The sequence below is a fragment of the Balaenoptera musculus genome, chromosome 5 (genome assembly GCF_009873245.2).
Source record: "Balaenoptera musculus isolate JJ_BM4_2016_0621 chromosome 5, mBalMus1.pri.v3, whole genome shotgun sequence".
Taxonomy (NCBI): domain Eukaryota; kingdom Metazoa; phylum Chordata; class Mammalia; order Artiodactyla; family Balaenopteridae; genus Balaenoptera; species Balaenoptera musculus.
In genome coordinates this window covers 103,767,776-103,787,912 of record NC_045789.1, presented here as the reverse complement: position 1 = coordinate 103,787,912, position 20,137 = coordinate 103,767,776, and the positions used below count along the sequence as shown (strand labels likewise).

The 20,137-nt window shown below is 46.5% G+C and overlaps 1 protein-coding gene across 2 annotated transcripts in view; it reads right to left on the bottom strand.

Moving 5' to 3' along the window:
* Positions 1–12,338: 12,338 nt before the first annotated feature.
* The window catches only part of STK32B (serine/threonine kinase 32B), a 343,316-nt gene continuing 335,517 nt past the window's right edge, over positions 12,339–20,137 (bottom strand). For both annotated transcript variants that reach the window (XM_036852052.1, XM_036852055.1), the window contains exon 12: positions 12,339–14,330. In XM_036852052.1, the coding sequence (XP_036707947.1) occupies positions 14,192–14,330 (139 nt within the window). In that variant the 3' untranslated portion in view covers positions 12,339–14,191. The remainder of the gene's footprint in view (positions 14,331–20,137) is intronic.

Here is a 20,137-nt window from a genome sequence, read left to right as displayed (position 1 = left end):
GACAGTTGAAGCTTTGGATGCCTCAGTTTCTCAGGTTCCTTCCAAAGCCTTGGACCTAATTTTGAATTTGCAAGATTGTGCTCATTTTCTTAAAGACAGTCCACAAATTGTACAAGCTCCAGACCCTCAAAATCCGGATCTGCCCCGTTAAATTTATAATGTCAAAGTTGTCACATATGTATGCAGTATAGGTATATAACATATAACTCTACTAGCATGCTGTAATCACCATGTTATAATGAGGATGATAATAAGCTCTATTTCTTATTTCATCAATTGAAATTGTGCCTGTGGACTCCCATCGTGAAAAAATGAATTGCTTAGCACCTGGAGAATTCTCTCCATCGCTTCACCCCTCCATCTTCTGACTTCTATCAGCTAAATCACAGTCACATTCTCTTTATTAAATATAAGGAAAACATCTTTGCTTTGTCCATGGTTTGATTCTACAATTTTAAACCAGCAGAAGCATTTGCAATACTATGTTTGTTATGTTTCCTTGGATATAAATTTCTACCAAGCCAAGGGGTTTGCTTAGTTCTAAGAAGAGGCAGCCACTATGAAAGAAGCAGAGGAGGAAAGAGATTCAGGCCTGGATTTGGGGACTGGCTCTTTCCTTCACTGAATGTGTGACTTTCACAAGTCATTCCTCATCCCTGGGCCTTGGTTTCCTCACCTGTGAAATCGAGATCCTAACTGAGTTGATCTCATGAGCTGTGAAAGTTCCGTGTACGTGCATGCAAGGTAGACTGCTTAGCATGTAGTAAGCACTCAGTACACCTTAGTGTTATTATTACAAATACTGATCTCATGTGTCTCAACCTCTTCATCAGATTTCACTCATATTCTCTTTACTTTCAGTTCTATGACATTTCTTCCACTTGCTTCTCCAGCGCTTTTATTGCATTTTTTATTGGGACCATAATTTTTAATTTCCAGGAACTCGTTCATATTCTTCCCTTTTTTTCAGAACAGCTTGTTCTGTTATTTTATGGCTGCAATATCTTCTCAAATCTCTCTGAGGATATGAATTTAATCTTTCAGAGTTCTCTTCTCTTCCCTGATTCAACTATTTCCTTTGGGGAGAGTTGTTCTGTGTTTATCCTGGCCTCCTTCTCCTGTGATCTGCTGTTCCCCAAGGTCTGCTTATCGTGGCCTGTTCTTATGGTTCGTCAATAAAGGACCAAGCTGATGGTCGAGGTGGCTCCACGGGCTTCTGCCAGGCCTGTGTGACCATGTTCGATCTCTCGACTTCCCCGTGAAGGAAGGTTGACGTGGGTTTTCCCCGTGGGTGGGGTCTGTCAGAGCGTGGCTTGACTTCAGTCTGTAGGGCTGGTACAGACAGACAGAGTGCCCCTCCTCCAAGCATAAGCTCTACCCTGAGCGTTAGGACCTGCAATTAGGTTAGTCCTCCTCAGGGACCTTTCCGTTTCTTTGGAAAGTAGGACTCCAATCTCAGTCTTGGAAAAAATGAAGTTTTGCTGGGGTGTGGGTGGAGGAGATAGTGTTGGGAGGGCTGATGGCCAGCTCTTCTGCAGACATATTTTTAAAAAATCTTTTTTGAGATACATGCACCCCAATGTTCATAGCAGCATTATTTACAAATGCCAAGGTATGGAAGCAGCCTATGTGTCCATCAATAGATTAATGGATAAAGAAGATGTGGTATAGATATACAATGGAATACTACTCAGCCATAAAAAAGAAGGAAATTTTGCCATTGTAGCAACATGGATGGACTTGGAGGGCATTATGCTAAGTGAAATAAGTCAGGCAGAGAAAGACAAACACTGTATGATATCACTTATATGTGGAATCTAAAAAATTCAACAAACCAGTGAATAAAACAAAAAAGAAGCAGACACACAGATACAGAGAACAAACTAGTGGCTACCAGTGGGGAGAGGGAAGGGGGGGTGCAGTATAGGGATAGGAGATTTTTAAAAAAAGGTTATTATGGGATTACATGAAATCATGTGTGTGAAACTTTTGAAATTTGTAAAATACTATAGAATTAAAAAAAATAAAAACCCTTTTTATTTTATACTAATTTTAAATTTACAGAAGAGCTTCAAAGACAGCATGATTTACCTCTCCCAGTGTCGACATCTCACATACCCACAGTACATTTGTCAAAGTTAAGAAATGAACATTGATACGTTACCATTAACTAAATGCTGGACTTTATTTGGATCTCGCCAGTTATTCCACTAATGCCCTCTCTCTGCTGCATGAGGCCATCCAGGGTACCTCATTCATTTAATTGTCGTGTCTCCTTAGTCTCTTGTAATTTGTGATATTATTCAGTCTTCCTTGTCTTTCATGGTTCTGATACTTTGGTGAGTGGTGGTCAGGAATTTTCAGTTGAGGTTTGTCTGATGTTTTCTCATGAATCCACTGGGGTTATGGATTTGGGGGAAGCACACCGCAGAGATGAAGTGCCCTGCTCATCACATCTAATTCGGGGTACACGATATCAATGTGACTTTTTCCTGGTGATGTTATCTTTGATCACCTGGGTTAGGTGGTGTCTGTCACTTTTCTCCGCTATAACATACTTTCCTCCTCTTTCCATATTGTATCTGTTAGAAGCGAGTCACCAAGTCCTGCCCACAGGTCCCAGGATAACTGCCATGCTCTCCCATGACCCACCTCCCTTGCCACTCTTGAGAGCGAGACATGGGAATGTAGTGTTCCTTCTCCTTCCCCTGAATGTGCCTCTATCTCGATAGGATGTGCACAGCTGAGGCCGCCATTTAATGACCAAGAGGGTCAACATCCTGAAGACAATGCCGACACACCAGGGATATCAATGCAGAAGGATGAACAGAACATGGGCTCCTGATGATGTTGTCGATCGGTGAACAAATATTTAATGAACAAATGAACAGAATTGGAAGAGCTCTCTATCGATTGCCCAGCTATTTCACAAAGGTTTCGAGGTGGCTCACAAGGAAGAAACCTAATAACATTCTGTGCCAGGGATTTTCCCTCCCATGGACTTGCTGTTAAGTGGGATAATACATTTTCTTGTATAAGATGGTTAGAGTTGGGTTTCTTCTTGCTTATAGCAGAAAGAAAACGGATACACTACACTTTTAGAAAAATCCTCCTGCAAACAAGCAACCTTTTTGAAATACCTCTCTGGAGACTCTTACAGAGATGTCCTTTATACACGGCTGATGTTTTTGTCTGAGGGAGAAAGTGTGTGTGTGTGTTTGTGTGTAAAGGGAGCAGGACATGGAGAGTTGGGCAGAGGAGCAACCAGCTGACTAAGAGAAGCAGATGGGAGAAAGAGCTCAACCGAGAGCATCGAGTGCTTATGGTTCCCACAAGAGGGATAAAGGAGAGGAGAGGACAGCTTTCACTCAGTGTGTATTGCATGCCAGGCAATAGGAGCTCTAAATACATGATTTTATTCACTCCCCATGATGGGCTTAGAGATTTAAAGTGGCTTAAAATCTGACTCCAAAGTCCTGCCACTTTCCCTTACCAACCCAATCCAATCCTTAGACAAGTCCTCTAGAAATGTCCCCAATCCACCCACTTTTCTCCATCTCCGGCGTTACCACCCTGATCCAAGCCCCATCATCCCTTTCCCGGTCTGCTGCATCTCCCATCTAACTGGTGTCTCAACTGCCACCCTCACTCCTCCTGCCTGTTGTCTGTTGTCTGTGCTGTCTGTTGGTCGCTCCTCTCTCCAAAATGATTCAAGGACATCTCAGTGTGCAAATCCAAACTCTTTCCTGTGGTCCCTTCGCATTTCCATGATCTGGTCCTGCTTCTCTCTGCAGCCTCATCTTGTACATTTTTCACTCCACTCACCAAGCTCCAGCTTCCTTGGCTTCCTTACTGTTCTTCCAGGTAATTCCTAACTTAGGGCCTTTGCGCATTTGTCCTCTTTGCCTGGAATGCAACGTCATCCACCATTTCTTTGCATGGCTGATGTTTTTCAATCTGCAGGTCCTGACACAGGAGGCTTTCACTGAGCACGCCAGGGTAGCTCCTGTCTGCGTGTCACCCAGGGTACTCCCTTTATTACCTTCATCTCAACTTGAATTATTTTTATTTCTCAGTTACTCTCCTTGACTGACTCCCCTGTTTAGAATATTGGCTCCATGAAGGCTAGGACCTTCTCACCACTGAGCCTCCAGCACTCAGAACAATGTTTAGCACATGGTAGGTTCTCAATAAATATTTAATGAACAAATGAACATAATTGGAAGAGCTCTCTATTTATTGCCCAGCTATTCCACAAAGGTTTCGAGGTGGCTCATAAGGAAGAAACCTAATAACATAGAAAAATGTAAATGAACACCGAGAACATCAGAAATAGGGAAAATGTAAATTAAATTACAAGAGCGACACCAGATACTTAACCCCATGCAATTCTTAAAAATGAGCCTAATCTTGGCTACGGGTTCCCTTTGTAAATAGTTCAGTAAAGCCCTTTGTAAATGGCAAGGGGTTCTAGACCTGGACTTCCTGCCCACACAGCCTCACCTGACTGAATCAGGACGGTCACTGACCTGAACTGGGCCAAACTCTCTCACACTTGGACCAAGAGATACAGAGAAGGACTTGGACAGGGGGTGATATGTTCTGGAACTATGAAAAGAACAAGACTTGGGCCATGGGCATGTAGATGGAACAGCGGGAAAAGCAAGCGTGGGAAGAGGAGCAGGAGTGCAGCATGGCCGTGCAGAGATGGAGCAGCGGAGAAGCTCCTGCAGCTTCAGAGAAGACGGCGGCAGCTGTAGCTGCCTGCTGACTCCGCAGTTCCCATGAGGCCACCTGAAGTTCCCCAGTTAGGTCAGCAGGACTCCGCTGGGTCCTTCTGACAAATCTTTTTCTTGAGCTTCTAAGTCTCTGTTCTTGATAATCATGTGGTTCTGAGGCCAGGACTGATTGATAAGAGACGATAACACTGAATCACACTAGGCTAGATTGTGCTGCAGTAACAAACATTCCCCCAAACTGAGTGGCTTACAAAGCAAAGACCTATTTACCACTTCTGCTACATATCCATCAAAGGTTGACTGCTGTTCTGCTGCAAAAAATCTTCACTCTGGGACCCAGACTGATGGAGTAGCCTGTATTACCAGTCACTGTGGCAACTACCCAGTGGGTTATGAGTGGTTGGAAGGAGGATTTCACCTATCGTGGCAATGAAATTTCCTAACTATCCAAATTATGGATGGGCAGCTGACACTTGCCAAAACCCAGACTGGCCATGAGAGGGCACAGGGCATTAATGACCACGGGATTCTAGAGTCTGAAAGTCCAATATCCACAATATCACTTTCTTCCAACCTTCTATCTACTCCCTGCTTAAACCATATTGAATATTTGCTATTCCTGGAAGATGCCCAGATTTCTTTTTTATCTTTGGGACTTTGCAAAATAATGGTCTTCCCCTCCTCCTAATCTTCACCCCCTAATTAACTCCTTATTTCTTTCACTTTTCCTTCTGGACTGAGGGACTGTCACCTTTTCTAGGAAGTCTACTCTGATCCTTTAAAGCTGGGCTAGGATCCCTGCTCTGTGTTCCTATAACTCCCCCTCCCCCTGTGCAATGTCGTCTACCTGAATGATAGATGTTTACGGTTCAGATTGTCAGGTGGGTAGCCTGACAGTGTAAAAATCTTAGCAATACCCAGAGCCTTACAAGATATGGGACTAATTCTTTCAGAGGCACAGATGTGAAATGTAATACAAAAGAGCATGTCTATCAGTACACCCTGGCCGTGACTTCAGAGAGTGGTAGATAGGTGAGGGTGGAGAAACTCTATGGAAGGAGATGTAGAGGAGGCAAGTGAATAAATCCTGGGCTTATTCGATTTTGGTTTCTCTGATAGAGAAGGACTCTCCTACAGCTTCATAGTTAAGAGAAAAGGGGAATTTTCACACATTTTGCTTTGCCAGGCATGTCTGTGATCAATCCTTTCCCATTTCTCTCAAAATAAAAGAGGAATTTGATCTCATTAATTAGAGCCTAACTCATAGTAGCCATTGATGGGGCCACTATTACTAATGGGTGGAACTGCCATGCTTGGCACCCTTGAGGTTGCTGGATCCTAGGTCAGATTTTGAGAAGAGTAGGGGGCCTTGCTAAAGCTTTGATCCTGGGCTTCTTACTTCAAATTGAACTTCCCACAGGGCTGGCTCGGCATTGGGGTTTCAACATTGAGAAGGTCAGTTGTTCGATGATTCCTATTATGTTCTTGTATGCTGAGCTCCCTTGAGAACATGTTGTGAGGGGAGCCGGGGAGCTGGGGAAGGGCTGATCAGCAAAACAGGATTCAGGTTTTTCTCATCCTGGCCAGAACTCCATCCAGGACAACACCCCCCCCCCCCCCCCCCCCGCCACCGCCATTCTCACCCTTAATTGTTAAGTTGACTAAACATGACATGTGAAATGAATTCCTATTTAGAAAATGCCATTGAATTGAGCATAGAAGGTGGTAGTACAAATAGATTCTTAGCACAAAGACAATGCCAGGATGCAGGCTCTATGCTTGCGAAAGGTCTGAGTGTAACTTGCCATCCTCCCTGCAGAGAGGAAATAATTAGCAAGTGTGTGTTTGGGGGGATGGAGAATAAACATGAAGTGCAGAGACACTGAGAGGGAAATACATTAATCATGTTTGTCTGTGATTACCCAGGAAGAAGAAGATGCTTGTTCCTTGTGACAGTTAGTAATTAAACATGAGAGAGGCCTAGCCATGATTTCATGTTTGAGGTCAGAAGAGGAAATGGGACAGACAGTGACTGGTGAGAGGCACAGTGTGTGGGCTGAATCATCAAAGTGATAGGCATTTGCTAAATGAGTCCCAAGCTCGGTGCAAAGGTGGGAGTGTCTGCACTTCTTTCATGTCCATTGAGAGATGGCTTTAAGGCAGCTCTGTGCTGGGGGGCCAACTATACACAGCCCACCCTGATGGAGTTCACAGCCTGGAGTGGGGTGTGTGGGACACATAACCATCATTGTGTTATACCAAACTCCGGTTCAGCTGCTCACTGCTCAAAATCCAATAATTCGAGAGGCAAGTGCCAGTAGAAAGGAAAGGTGCTTTAATCAGAAAAGCCCTGGCTTCCCTGGTGGCACAGTGGTTGGGAGTCTGCCTGCCAATGCAGGGGACGCGGGTTCGAGCCCTGGTCTGGGAAGATCCCACATGCCGCGGAGCGACTGGGCCCGTGAGCCACAACTGCTGAGCCTGCGTGTCTGGAGCCTGGGCTCTGCAACAAAAGAGGCTGCGATGGTGAGAGGCCCACGCACCGCGATGAAGAGTGGCCCCCGCTCGCCGCAACTGGGGAAGGCCCTCACACAGAAACAAAGACCCAACACAGCCAAAAATAAATAAATAAATAAATAAATAAATAAATAAATAAAACAAAAAACAACATAATGCTCAACTTTAAAAAAAAAAAAAAAAAAGAAAAGCCGGCAATCTGGGGAGAAGGTGGACTCATGTCCAGAGACAAACTCTGAAGATTCTGTTCAGCCATGACAGTGTATTAAGGGGAAGATGGGGGGAAGAATCTCAGTGAATCATTGAGGCAGGAGGTTGGGTTCTGCATCATTCTTCACTGCATGCAGACTGGCTGACTCTCTCTCTTCAGATGTTACCTTGCCCGCGTCATCTGCCTGCAGGATTCCTTAGGGGGTTGTTGGGGCGTAGAGAGCTAATCATTCCTTAACTACTGGATTCTTCATTCTTACTTCTTTTTATCTAGGAAAAGGATCAACAGGTTAGACAAGGCATGGTGTGCATTCAGGAAAGCATAATTCAGGAGTTAGTTTCAATTGCTTAGTGATCTCATTCCTTTAATTTGGTTTTTAAGGTTAGAGGGGGACAGAAATGGGTAAACAGGAAAGGGGCAAAAGAGCTACTTTCAATTGGTCCAGTGTGGTAAGTGCTGCCAAAATTAAACCGCAAAAGCAGAGACGCTGCACAGAGGGCTGCTGGGAGGACTTGCTGGCACGGGGAGGAAGAAGAGAGAAAGAGTGACTTTCAATACTCAACTGGGAAGGGTGTCACTGACAAGCGTCCACAGTTGGGAAAAGGCCCAACAGTCAACCCATGAAGACAAAATGGACCGTGGATTTCTCTGCAAATTCTTCGCCATGGGGAACTTGTGGGGCTGAATTGCCGGTGAGCAAGACAAAGGCGCATTCTCAATCTGCCCATCTAATGTCCCAGATGTGTCTCCTGGATCAGAGGTCAGCAAACGTTTTCCCTAAAGGGCCAGATGATAAATATTTTCAGCCTTGCAGGCCATCTGATCCCTGTTGTAAATAATCAGTTCTGCAGTTGTAGTTTGAATGCAGCTGTAGACACATGGAAGCAAGTGGGTGCGGCCAGGTTGGCCTGAGGACAGAAGGGACTAGATCCTTGTTACTCCAAGTGTGGTCCCTGGTCCATTATTATCAGCATGCTGTGGAAGCGTGTTAGAAATACAGAATCTCAGGCCCCACTTGGGGCCCATTGAATTAGAATCTGCTGCTCACAAGCATTGTTCCTGAGACCTCCACATATGTCACTACCATATATAGTGGTCGCACTTTGTCACCTGTAAAATGGAGATGATTCATATACCCAGCAGGCTGGATGGTGTGAGAATCCTAACTGTTCACAGCTTGACAATGCTGGGAGACAACTCTCCGTGGGTATCTTGTGTCAGTGCGTGTCTTATAAGTGAGACTGATGGCCTTTCTGCTCTAGAAGAGCTTCTCAAGGATGTTTGTGCAGCAGACAAACCTGGCTGAGGGAGACTGTGTCTCCCTTGGGAGCAAAGGGCGAGTGTGCTCACTGCCTGTTATAAAACATCCGGGTTCCCTGAGCTCAGGGTGCCCTTTGTGTAATGCACCCCACTGCACGTGCATGTCTGCTGGCCTACTCCACAGCATTCTGAGGGAAATGGGGCACAAAAGGCAGCACAAGAACTTGCTGACGCTATGATACTGCTGTTGTTATTAGTAATAAAGTCCTCTGATGACTTAGGAGTCTCTTGACACACCTCCCTTCCCTGAAGAGAAGGAAGTTTCCTGGATGGGTCAAAGTCAAGGAACCTGTCAAGGTAAAGGGTTCCAGGAAGCTTCTCCCAGCAACTCCCTGTGCTTTTAATTCCACAAGAAAGGAAGAAGGGGTAGCATTTACCTTTCCTTGGACTCCATCCTTGGCTGGTCCCTGGGAATCTTCTGTAGGATGCTTGAGGTCAGAAGTGCTAAGGCTGGGTCCTGATTCAGAGATTCCATCCCCTGGCCACCCTCTTTCTCCCTTCTAGAGCAAGGGGCCACAAACAACCAATGTACTGGGAAGTGTTTTAAACCTGGTTCACAGCAGCGTGGAAATGGTAAGGAGCGTCACATCAGAGCTGGAAGCTGCTGCTGTCCCCCCTGAGAAGGTTCTCTTCCAAATGCTTTTCCTGGTAGAGGACAGAGTCTCCTTGTAGTAACAAGTGGCAGGGTGGCTCCAGGATCTCTACAGAGCAGGGACTCAGGGCACCAGTCTGGAGGGACGGGGAAGCAGGAGTGGAGGATTTGCCTTAGAGCTGCTCCTGTTTAGCATGCACCTTGTGCTTAGCTAAAGAGCACCTTTATGGGGTGGTTTTGTGATACTAAGAGAGATTGGGAAGGGCACCCCCAAGCCAACTCTGTGGGGTCTCCATTATGTAATAGAAAGTTCATGAAGTTTGGATCCTGGAAGACAGTTCAAATCTTGACTTTACCACCAAGTAGCTGGGTGGCCTCAGACAAATTATAGGTCCTCTGAAGAGTTTGTTTTGTTTATCTCTAAAATGCACATACTCCATAAAATTAAAATCATGTGAAGTTCCTGGCAGGGAATGGGCATGGAATAAGGGTGTATTGCCACCTCTTGATCCTTCTAAGCTCTGGCCTCTCTTGGGACTCCTGGGGGAGGAGCAGGCTGGGGCACTGCCTGCTGGGCTCCGTCCGTGCCTGGTCTTTGTCGTGGCTTCTGGGATGGCCACTGGTAGCTATTTGACCCGAAGCCTGAAGTAGGCTGTATGGGACGGGACAGAGATGGAGGGCTTACGAAGGGGGTGGGTGGTGGAGACCGCTGTCTGCAGAGATCAGCTTGGACAACGTGTGGGAAGAGCTTCCTGAAGTGGGAAGCAACGCCCTGCTTGGTGAGGACTTCAGCTTTACACGGCACCCCATGAGTTAACACGTGCACTCCCCCCCCTTAGAGCCCTGAAGTTGACCTTCATAACTGCTGTATGAAAAAAGCAGAGCAGGAATTACCAGGCCCTGCTCATGGGTGCAGAAACTGACACTCAGAGATGTAAGCACTTGCTGAGAGCCTCCCAGTGGGGCCACACAGTGAATGGTGGAGCCATGATTTGAAGCCAAATCTCCCACTGCAGAGCCAGCTCTCGCTGGGCCAGTATCAGACTAGGTGGGCTCATGCCCACCCCAGAGAGGACCAGCGTGTCCAGTGGGGAGCAGCCTCCCAGCCATCACTGGAGACTTCAGGACATGGAAGCTGCTGCCTCCCTCAAGAGCTGATTTCTTTGTGGGCCGAGGACCCCGGAAAGGGAAGCGGACCAACCCATGATGGGAGTGGAGGTGAGTCTGATGGACAGGGGTCCCTGAAGAAAGCTGAGAGATAAGCCCTGGCAAGGGGGCCAGGGAGCACCAGGAGGCAGGGACCCCAAGGTCAGTGTGTCCCTGCACAGGACCGTCCCAGGACCAGCCACATCACGTATTTTGAGAAGGTGAGTGAGGAGGCATAAAGGCAAGAACTGAGTTGCCTACAGCTCAAGAGCTTTGCGTTGGAACCACCATTAGAAGAGCTGATTTTAAGAAGTCCAAGCTGTGTCTCTACAGGCTGGAGAGAAAGAAAAGGGGTGCAGGCTGATGTTCTGGCAGAAGCCTGTAGGTGAGGGTCACGGCTCATGGTGGCCAGGAACCAGGATGGTCAACACAGCAGACTGACAACAGCCGCAGGCACTGAGGACTCATAGGGGATCCCCTTCTCCCCACTGGTGGGGAAGGGGCCCTTCTGGCTAACAGGAAATTATGCTGTGGTCACTCAGGCAAATCTGGGGAGGATTTCAGACAATATACTGTATTTTCTGCCAGTGAGTGGGAAGGGACTCAGAGCATGCAGCTTGGGTTTACTATTACTATAAACGTGACCTATTTTTACTTACTGGCACAAGAAGCCCAAGCTATATTTCAGTGGAGGTGGGAAAGCCCTGTCAATGTTACCAATTTACAGCTTGTCCCTCTGTCCCTGAATCCCAAATCATAAGGTGATTCCTAATGCAAATTCTTGCTTGGATACACATTTCTCTGATCGGATTGCTTTCCCAACAACTGGCCTGGGGCTCTGTACTCTGGGAATGGGGGTTTGGATGAGGGAGAAGAAAAAACTCATTTGGAACTTGAGACTGAGGAGATACGCTCTTAAGGGGATTGGGGGTGGGGACTGGGTACCTCATTGGTGGTTCAGGGGGAGGCAGCCTCTGGGAAACCACTGGGACCAGGAGAGAAAAAAAAGCAGGGGAGGTGGCAGTGGGCCCAGACAGGAGGCTGCCAAAAGCAAGCTTCACCCACTTGGAGAGTTTGTGTTGGGCTTGCATTTATCTCATTCATTCCAAATTATTGATTACCTCCTGTGAAACAGGTGCTGTTAGGACCGGAAGATGGAGGATGAGAGGACATAGGCACGAGAATCAGACCTCTCATAGGAGCTTGAGGATAAGCAGGATGAGCCGTGGGCGAAAGTCACCCTGTTGTGCAGTTGGCAGCAATCAGAGCTGCGAGAAAGTCACAGAAAATGCGTGAGAGGGTGTGTGGAGGAGATTACACCTGGCTTGGGTTAGGGTTGCCATGAGACCCAGAAGGCATCACGGGAAAGGTGGAATTGGCCCATGAGAGGCACGTATTTTAACACGTAGAGATGGGAGTTGAAAGGCATCCTGGGTAGGGAAGGCAGGGTGGGCAAAAGCAGGGAGGCGGCAAGTTAAGGAATCTGTACAATAGAGCAGTTACTGCTCATTTGCACTCATGTGTGTGCTATATAAAGGTTTGAGCAGTAATTTGAGGAGATTTCAAGAGTGTTTTTCTTTAGGTGGAGAATCTTCTGTATTTTTTAAAATAATGATAAGGACGACAATGATGATGGTGTTGATGATGATGATGGTGATGATGGTGATGGGATGATGGTAATGATGATAACATGAATTGTGATCAAGTTGACTGAGCCTTGAATTGCCAAGTTTGGTTTTATTCTGTGGGCAAAGGAAACACATCACTGACTTGATATCCTCCCCACCTCCCCCACCACCAGTCTCTATGTTCCTTATTAAACTTGACTTTGAGGGGACATTGCCCATCCAACCCAACCCTGAATAAGAACAAAGTTGTAAGAAGGAATGGCCAAGAAATAGTTTATTCTGAACAAGGAACAAGGCTAACTTGAACAGAGCCAGGAAATCCAGCATCTTGGGCTACTTCCAGCTCCTGCCCCTAATTCACGAACTCAGCCCAGTGAGGGGCTCTAAGTGCTGCCAGGGTCACAGTGAAGAGAGAAGCAGCCCCATTATTTCCTGGAGGGGACAGGATGGTGCCAACGGGAATCAAAGAATGAAAAGTGTGTAAGACAAGTGGACACGTGGGCAACACCATCTAGAAATAGCCTGGGTTTGAAGGAGGAAAACAATAATCATTTCTTTCCTTTTTTTCAAATAAAAATATAAAACCACATAATATATTAAAATGTCTCTTAAGAAATCTAAGAGATGGCATTGACAGTCCCAAGGATTGATTTATGATGTAAAAAGTGAAAGTTGGATGAAAAATAAAAACACAATTGAACTTTCAGAGGAATGCACAGATATCAGAGACTCCAGGATGAAAAGTTCAAAGAATCTTAAACACCAGGCTTGTTTCTACAGAAAACTGACCTGCCAAATGAATGAAACAGGAAAGTTTCTTCAAATGATGCTGATGATGATGTAGACCAAAAACTGCTACCATTCAGAGTAATATGTGCTGGGTATATCACACACAGGATCTTTTTTTAACCCTATAACAACCCCCGAGGGTTAGTTTTATTATCCTCATTTTAAAACGAGGAAACTGACACTCAAGGGATTACGCAATTTGCCTGAGGTCTTCCGGTTAGTAAACAGCAGGGCTGGATTCTGGACACAGTCCTGATTCCAAGTCCAAGCTTTATCCCCTATGCTACAGCATCTCCCACTTCAAAGACAAAGTGTTCCCTGAACAGATCATAAAGTAGTTTGCTCTTTGTGTGAGCCCACCGTCCTCCTAAACTTTCTAACCACCTGTGCTTCCTAATTTATCCGTGTGGAGCAGCCTCCTTGATGGCAGTTGGAGACCCTCTTTAAGTCAATGCCGATGAGATGACATAACCCCTTTTCAGGAAAGAAAACCTGGACGGGGACGGAGACTCAGAGTTCTGCTGTGGGACTGGGTTTTGGGAGGAACTCTGCCGACACTCTATAGGAGAGACTGATGGTCAGTGACTTGACCTTCTGAATGGGCATCTACGGGCCATCCCAGTACCAGGGGTGGCGTGGGAGTGGAGACCTACTGAAATTAAAGGTGGAGATGGTGGAGAGCCATCTTAGAAGGTCAGAAAGACTGGCATGACAGAGAAGGCAAAAGAAGACACTTCCGGCTTAGCTCCAGGATTGGGGAATGGTGTTTCCATAGGCTGGGCTAACACATCAGATGTTTGAGGGCTGCATTTTCAAAAGTACTGTCTTAAGAGCCAGGATGGACCGAATTGCAAAGTTGTGTTGATCTAATTGCTTTGGGGGAGGGGAGTGCACTTCAAATATTAAGGTTTTATTTTGCCCGTGTAAACAACTTTATAAAGGTTTTGCATGTCCGCTACCCAATCGGATTCTTTGAATAACCTTGTAATTAGAGGTGGGGCAGAGAGCTGTTTAACCCCTTTGGCAGACGTGGAAAACTGAGGCACAGAAAGGGCAAGGCTTGTCCACAGTCAAGCAGGTATCAGCCGGGCAGCTGGGACCAGAACCCAGGCTCCCCAGCTCCGAGCCCAGGGTTCCTTCTCTGCATCTGATGTTATTAGAGGTGAGACAGGGACCATCGTGGCACAGAGAGGGGCTTTTGGTGGGCAGGGCAGAGGTGTGTGCAGTCCCGCTGGAAGCCGCAGGCGGTGGCTTAGCTGCTGCAGCCACGGGAGCAGGCGTGGACCAGAATGTTGTTGTTACACCCGTCCTGGAGCTTGCCCTGGGCCTGGCTCCCGGCTCGGCCTTCTGTGTCCAAGAGCTGGCCGCTCTGCCCTTGCTGCTTCCTCAGCCTGCAGACAAGCACAGCATAGACCCAAGTTAGTGATGTGGAGCGGGGGATGTCCAGGGACACATCTGGGGAAGCAGGGCGGCCGAGGAGCCTTCATGTCCCGCTGGCCTGGGGAAGCACAACCCCTGAGGGGGCCAGAATGCTGTGTCTGGAGCCTGGCAGGCTGGGATCCACACCCAGCTCAGGTGTGGATCTGATGAGCTACTCAACACCCAGAACCTCGGTTTCTCTATCTGTAAAATGGAGATAATAATACCTACATCATGGCTCCTTGTGAAGTCCACAGGAGATCATGTATATAATTTGCCTAAGTTCACACAGTAGGTAAAGGGGCGTGTCCCACACATCATTCGCGCATGTATATGTAGTGAATGCCCACTGATGGACCAGTCACCGTGCCAGGGAGCAGAGGAAACCCTGGCAAGCAAAGCAGTGAGGTTCTCCGTCCTCATCGAGCTTATCACCTGATGGGGAAGATGGACACTGATCAAATTGTCCCACAAAGAAATATCTGAACAGATGAGCACACAGACTTACAAACTACCCCATGACACACTGTGTTAAGGGAGCACAATTTTTTTTTAAAATTTTTTCTTGAAGTATAGTTGACTTACAATGTTGTGTTAGTTTCAGGTGTACAGCAGTGACTCAGCTATATATCTCTATATATCTCTATCTAACTATCTACCTATCTATCTACTCTTTTCATATTCTTTTCCATTATGGTTTATTACAGGATATGGAATATAGTTCCCTGTGCTATACAGTAGGACCTTGTTGTTTATTTTATTTATAGTAGTTTACAGCTGCTAATCCCAAACTCCTAGTTTATTCCTCCTCCCTCCCTTCTCCCTTTGGTAACCATAAATTTATTTTCTATGTCTGTGGGTCTGTCTCTGTTTTGTAAATCAGTTCATTTGTATCATATTTTAGATTTTGCATATAAGTGATATCATATGGTGTTTGTCTTTCTCTGTCTGACTTACTTCACTAAGTATGATAATCTCTAGATTCATCCACGTTGCTGCAAATGGTATTATTTCATTCTTTTTTATGGCTGAGTAATAATATTCCACTGTATACGTGTACCACATCTTCTTTATCCATTCATCTGTTGATGGGCATTTAGGTTGCTTCCATGTCTTGGCTATTGTTAATAGTGCTGCAACAAACATTGGGGTGCGTGTATCTTTTCGAATTAGAGTTTTCTCCAGATATATGCCCAGGAGTGGGATTACTGTATCACATGGCAACTCCAGTTTTTGGTTTTTAAGGGACCTCCATACTGTTTTCCATAATGGCTGCACCAATTTACATTGAGGAAGCAGGACCGTGAACACTGCATTTCCTAACAGCTGATCACCTGGTCACCTTCCACATGATTGAAGACGTCAACACACCTCTCTTTCTGATCTTCAATTTCAGGTTCGTGCACTACCCCACAGCTGTCACTGCATGTGGACCGTGCAGGCAAAAAACGAAACCAAGACATTTAAGGAGGCAGCGAGAAGTTTGAGAATAGGGAAGAACTCAGCTCAAACCCTGGCTCTCAACATCAGCCACTTGGATCAAAGGGTCAAGCTGCTTATCTTCTGAGCCTCAGTTTTCCTATCACTGGGGACTATATCACTCCCTTGGCAGGTGGCTAAGGGGAACCAGAGAGAATGTGTGTGAAATATCTAGTACAGGGCTGGAAATAATATAACTACAGTTCTACCTTGTTCTGAAAGACACAGGTTTCAGCTGAAATGTACCTTTTACATTAGCATGTTCTGTTAAACAGAGTGCAGACCTATTGCCTGATTTAAATGAAAGAGTTGTTTCACCCAACAAACATCTGTATGTACTTGTCATGTGCAGGGCACTGTGGATGATCCTCGGATAAATACAACACAGCCCATGGCCTCGGATGGATCACAGCTGTGTGTGTATGTATGTTGGGGATGCCATGTGTGTGTATGTGTGTTGTGTGTGTACACAAGGTAGGGATGCCTTGTGTGTGTGTGTGTGCATGGTGCGAATGCTGTGTGTGTGTGTGTGTGTGTGTGTTTGGCAGAGATGCCTAGTGTTTGGAACCATGCCAGTATTTGAGCAAGTCCTTCAGGCAATGTGAAATATCAGCAGCAACAAAGTAGTTTATAAGAGAGTGAACTTGGAGCTACTGCCTCCTGTCCTTTGTCTACTTGCAGGGACTAGGACCAGGTGCCCAGTGCCTCTGCCTCTGAGGCTTGCAGCCCTCCAGGTAGGACAACTGGGAAAGGTAGTCAGGATAAAATACATCATCCTAGTGGAGGAGGGCTCAGGGCCCAGAGGCCCAGAGGCACTGGATCTAGAGGCCAAAGTGAGCAGGGAGGGGAGAGCCTAGGATGAGGAAAGGAGGTGGTCAGACTTCCTCAGCAAGGCTGGGACTGCCTGGGAATCTTGCTCCCCTGGCCCTTTATTCCCTCTCCTACATTCAGAGACTCTTTCAGGCACCTCTGGAGAGAAAATCAGATCGGAACTAGGGAAAACTCAAATGACTAAGAAATCTATGACAGTGAAAGGGAAATGCTTTTACTTCCAAAGTAGGACATTGCTGTTTGGTTCACAATCTGTGAAGCCCCAAAATTCTCTGGGTATATTGCAAGATAAAGATGAATGCCATTAAGATTTTCTTTTAAATGCCTAAACATAGCATAGACAGCATTATTATCTCTAGATCTCTGAACTTCCCTGATTATAATGCAAAATAAAGCTTCAAAGACTGCATAATAAAGAGTGGAGCATAGGGATGAGAGAGCCCTGATGAGGGAGAGATGGATTCTGAAATCTTGTGTAGATCAGGGAAGGCTTCCTGCAGGAGGCAGCCTTTGAGCTGGGCTTTATGGATTGGTCTGGAATGTGTGAAGCTGGAGGGAGGGAGGGAGGAGATTTGAAACGAAGGGACACCAGTGAGGTAAGTCACAGAAAGTAAAAACAATACTGCATGGTGGACCAGAGTCCTTTCTGGAGCTGGATAGTTTCAGCCACTTCAGCTCCGCCTTCTGGCCAAAGCTATTTTAAAGAGTGGAACCAGGGGCTTCCCTGGTGGTGCAGTGGTTAAGAATCCACCTGCCAATGCAGGGGACACGGGTTCAAGCTCTAGTCTGGGAAGATCCCACATGCCGTGGAGCAACTAAGCCCGTACGCCACAACTACTGAAGCCTGCGCGCCTAGAGCCTGTGCTCCGCAACAAGAGAAGCCACCGCAGTGAGAAGCCCGCACACCGCAATGAAGAGTAGCCCCCACTCGCCGCAACTAGAGAAAGCCTGCGCACAGCAACGAAGACCCAACACAGCCAAAATAAATAAATAAATAAAATAAAATATTAAAAAAAAAAAAAGGAGTAGAACCAGCTGTTTCAAGTCTCCCCTCCTCTATGGAGGGTCATAAGTATTCATAAGAATACTATGACCATGGGTACTGGAGGCCTAGAGTGGTGTCTAAATGAGGTGTGAGTCATGCCCCTTGCAACTTACCACCAGGTGCAGTGTGAGACAAGAAGGCAGAATCCAGAAGGATGGACCCCTCTCTAGACATCCACCCATCCATCCACGGGCTTACACAACTGGATTCTAATCTAGTTTTGGGAGGCTCCAAAGCTTGCATTCTTCCCACTACATCTGCATTCCCACCTACTACCAACCATTTAGCATCCAGCCACCATCCACCCACCCATTCACTTTCTATCCACCTATCCATATATTCATTCATCTGCTTACCCATCTGCCTATTCATCTACCCCATCCATCCAACCATCATCCATCCATATGTCCATCTGTCCCACCCCACCCCCACCTGTCCACCCCTAGTCACCTAACTGACCTCCCCTTACTCACTTACTTATTCACCTACCCACCCATGTACCTCTAACAGACACCTATCTATTTACCTCAACCATTCATTATCCATCCATCCATCAATACATCCCTCCATCTACCCTTCTACTCATCAACCATCTAAGTATCCACTTACCATCCATTTCATCTATTCACTATCCACCCATCCATTGATTTCCCCCCATAGACCCCCAATTTACCCATCCACCCACACAGCTACCTCACATCACCTGTTCATCTAGAATCCATCCACCCGTCTATCCATCCATCCACCACCCTTCTGCCTATCCAATCATCCATCTGCCCCCATATTTCCATTCATCACTGCCACCCACCCATCTGCTCAATGCCCACCCACCCATTCACTCCCCTATCCTTCCACTCATCCTTTTTACCAGCACTATCTGTGTGCCAGGTTCTATGTTCCAGGCTCACAGTTGAAGGGGCTGGGGGGCAGGACAGAGAGCAAACAGTGAACGTTCACTGTGATGAAGTCTTTGCTGGAAGGAAGCAGTATGGCTTGGCATTCAAGGCCTGGGTTTGGAGCCAGGCTGTCTGGTTCTACCCCTGGGTCTGCCACTCACTAGCCATGTAACTTTGGGAGGCTAGATTCAAACCCAGGGCTGTCTGTCTCCCAGACCCCTGCCCTTTCCACTGACTCTTATGCCTTTCAATCTGGATCTGGAAGGAAGGTAGCATGGAATGATTTTTCCACACTCTGAAGGAATTAGAAAGTCTCAGTTTGCTCAACTAGGACCCCACGAACCAAGACAATGATATGAAACCATATGGTTGGCCCCGAGAGCTCACTTCCATGACTAGCCCAGAGCCTAGTTACCTATAATTCCGGAGGAAACGAAAAAGGATTTTACACATCTTACTAGACACAGCCCAAGTCTATCGATGCAAATTGGCTAGTTATCTCCACGATGGCAGGAACATTTAATTTTCTCAGCCACTTTATCAAATTAATTGTCAGCTTTGTGACCAGAATTCTGAGTGATGGATGTGAATGCTCTCAACGTCTCAAACTCAAGCATTAGATTCCAGAAGGAAGTGCTCTGTGATGGAGACCCTCGATTAACAAGAACAGAACACATTAAAATTTGTAATAATTTGGGCTGGAGGCATTTTTCAAAGGCAAAGCACTACATAGGACTAAAATAAAATGGTTAGCAATCAAACTAATTTCAAATCAAGCTATTTCACACCCCGAGGATGGAATCAGTTTCATACCAACATTGATCTGCAGCATCAAACCCTAGGTGCGGCCTGGCCTCCTGTTCCAGGGCGATGACCAGCTTTCCTTTGCGCTGTGTGCTTTAAAAATGGGAAACATTTCAAGTGCTGCCACACCTATTCATGTCATTTCACTGGTTATATGTCTCCTGAACTGTGTGGAATCGTGGAGTGGCAGTGTGGCATGGTGGGAGAAGGCAGGATTTGGAGCCGTACAGAATTCGATCAGGATCCCACCTTTGCCATGACTGGCTGAGGGGCCTGGGGGAACTTGCCCAGCTTCCTGAAGCCCCTCTTTCCTTACCTGTAACATGGCCACAGCACCACCTCTTTAAAGGAGAAGAGGAACTAATGCATAGTATCCATCTGCCCTGTAACAGGCACTTTATAAAGGGCAGCGATTTTTATGATGATGATTGCAGTGTGGGGATACCCCCATTTCACAGATGGAGAAACTGAGGATCAGTAAGTAAAGCTTAACTTCCTGCCACAGTTCTGATGAATGTCTCCCAGCAAGGAGGCCCCCACAGATGGTTCTGCAGGCCTCGTTCTGGGGGATCGAGGCTGAAGACCTGGAGAAGAGGAGGGTACTGGAAGGGGGTACACACAGAGTGGCTGAGAGTCAGGACCCAGAAATGGGTGAAACAGGACAATAGGCTCAGGGGGAGGGAATCCAGCCCCACAAGTCATGGTGGGTTCCAGAGGGGCCTGT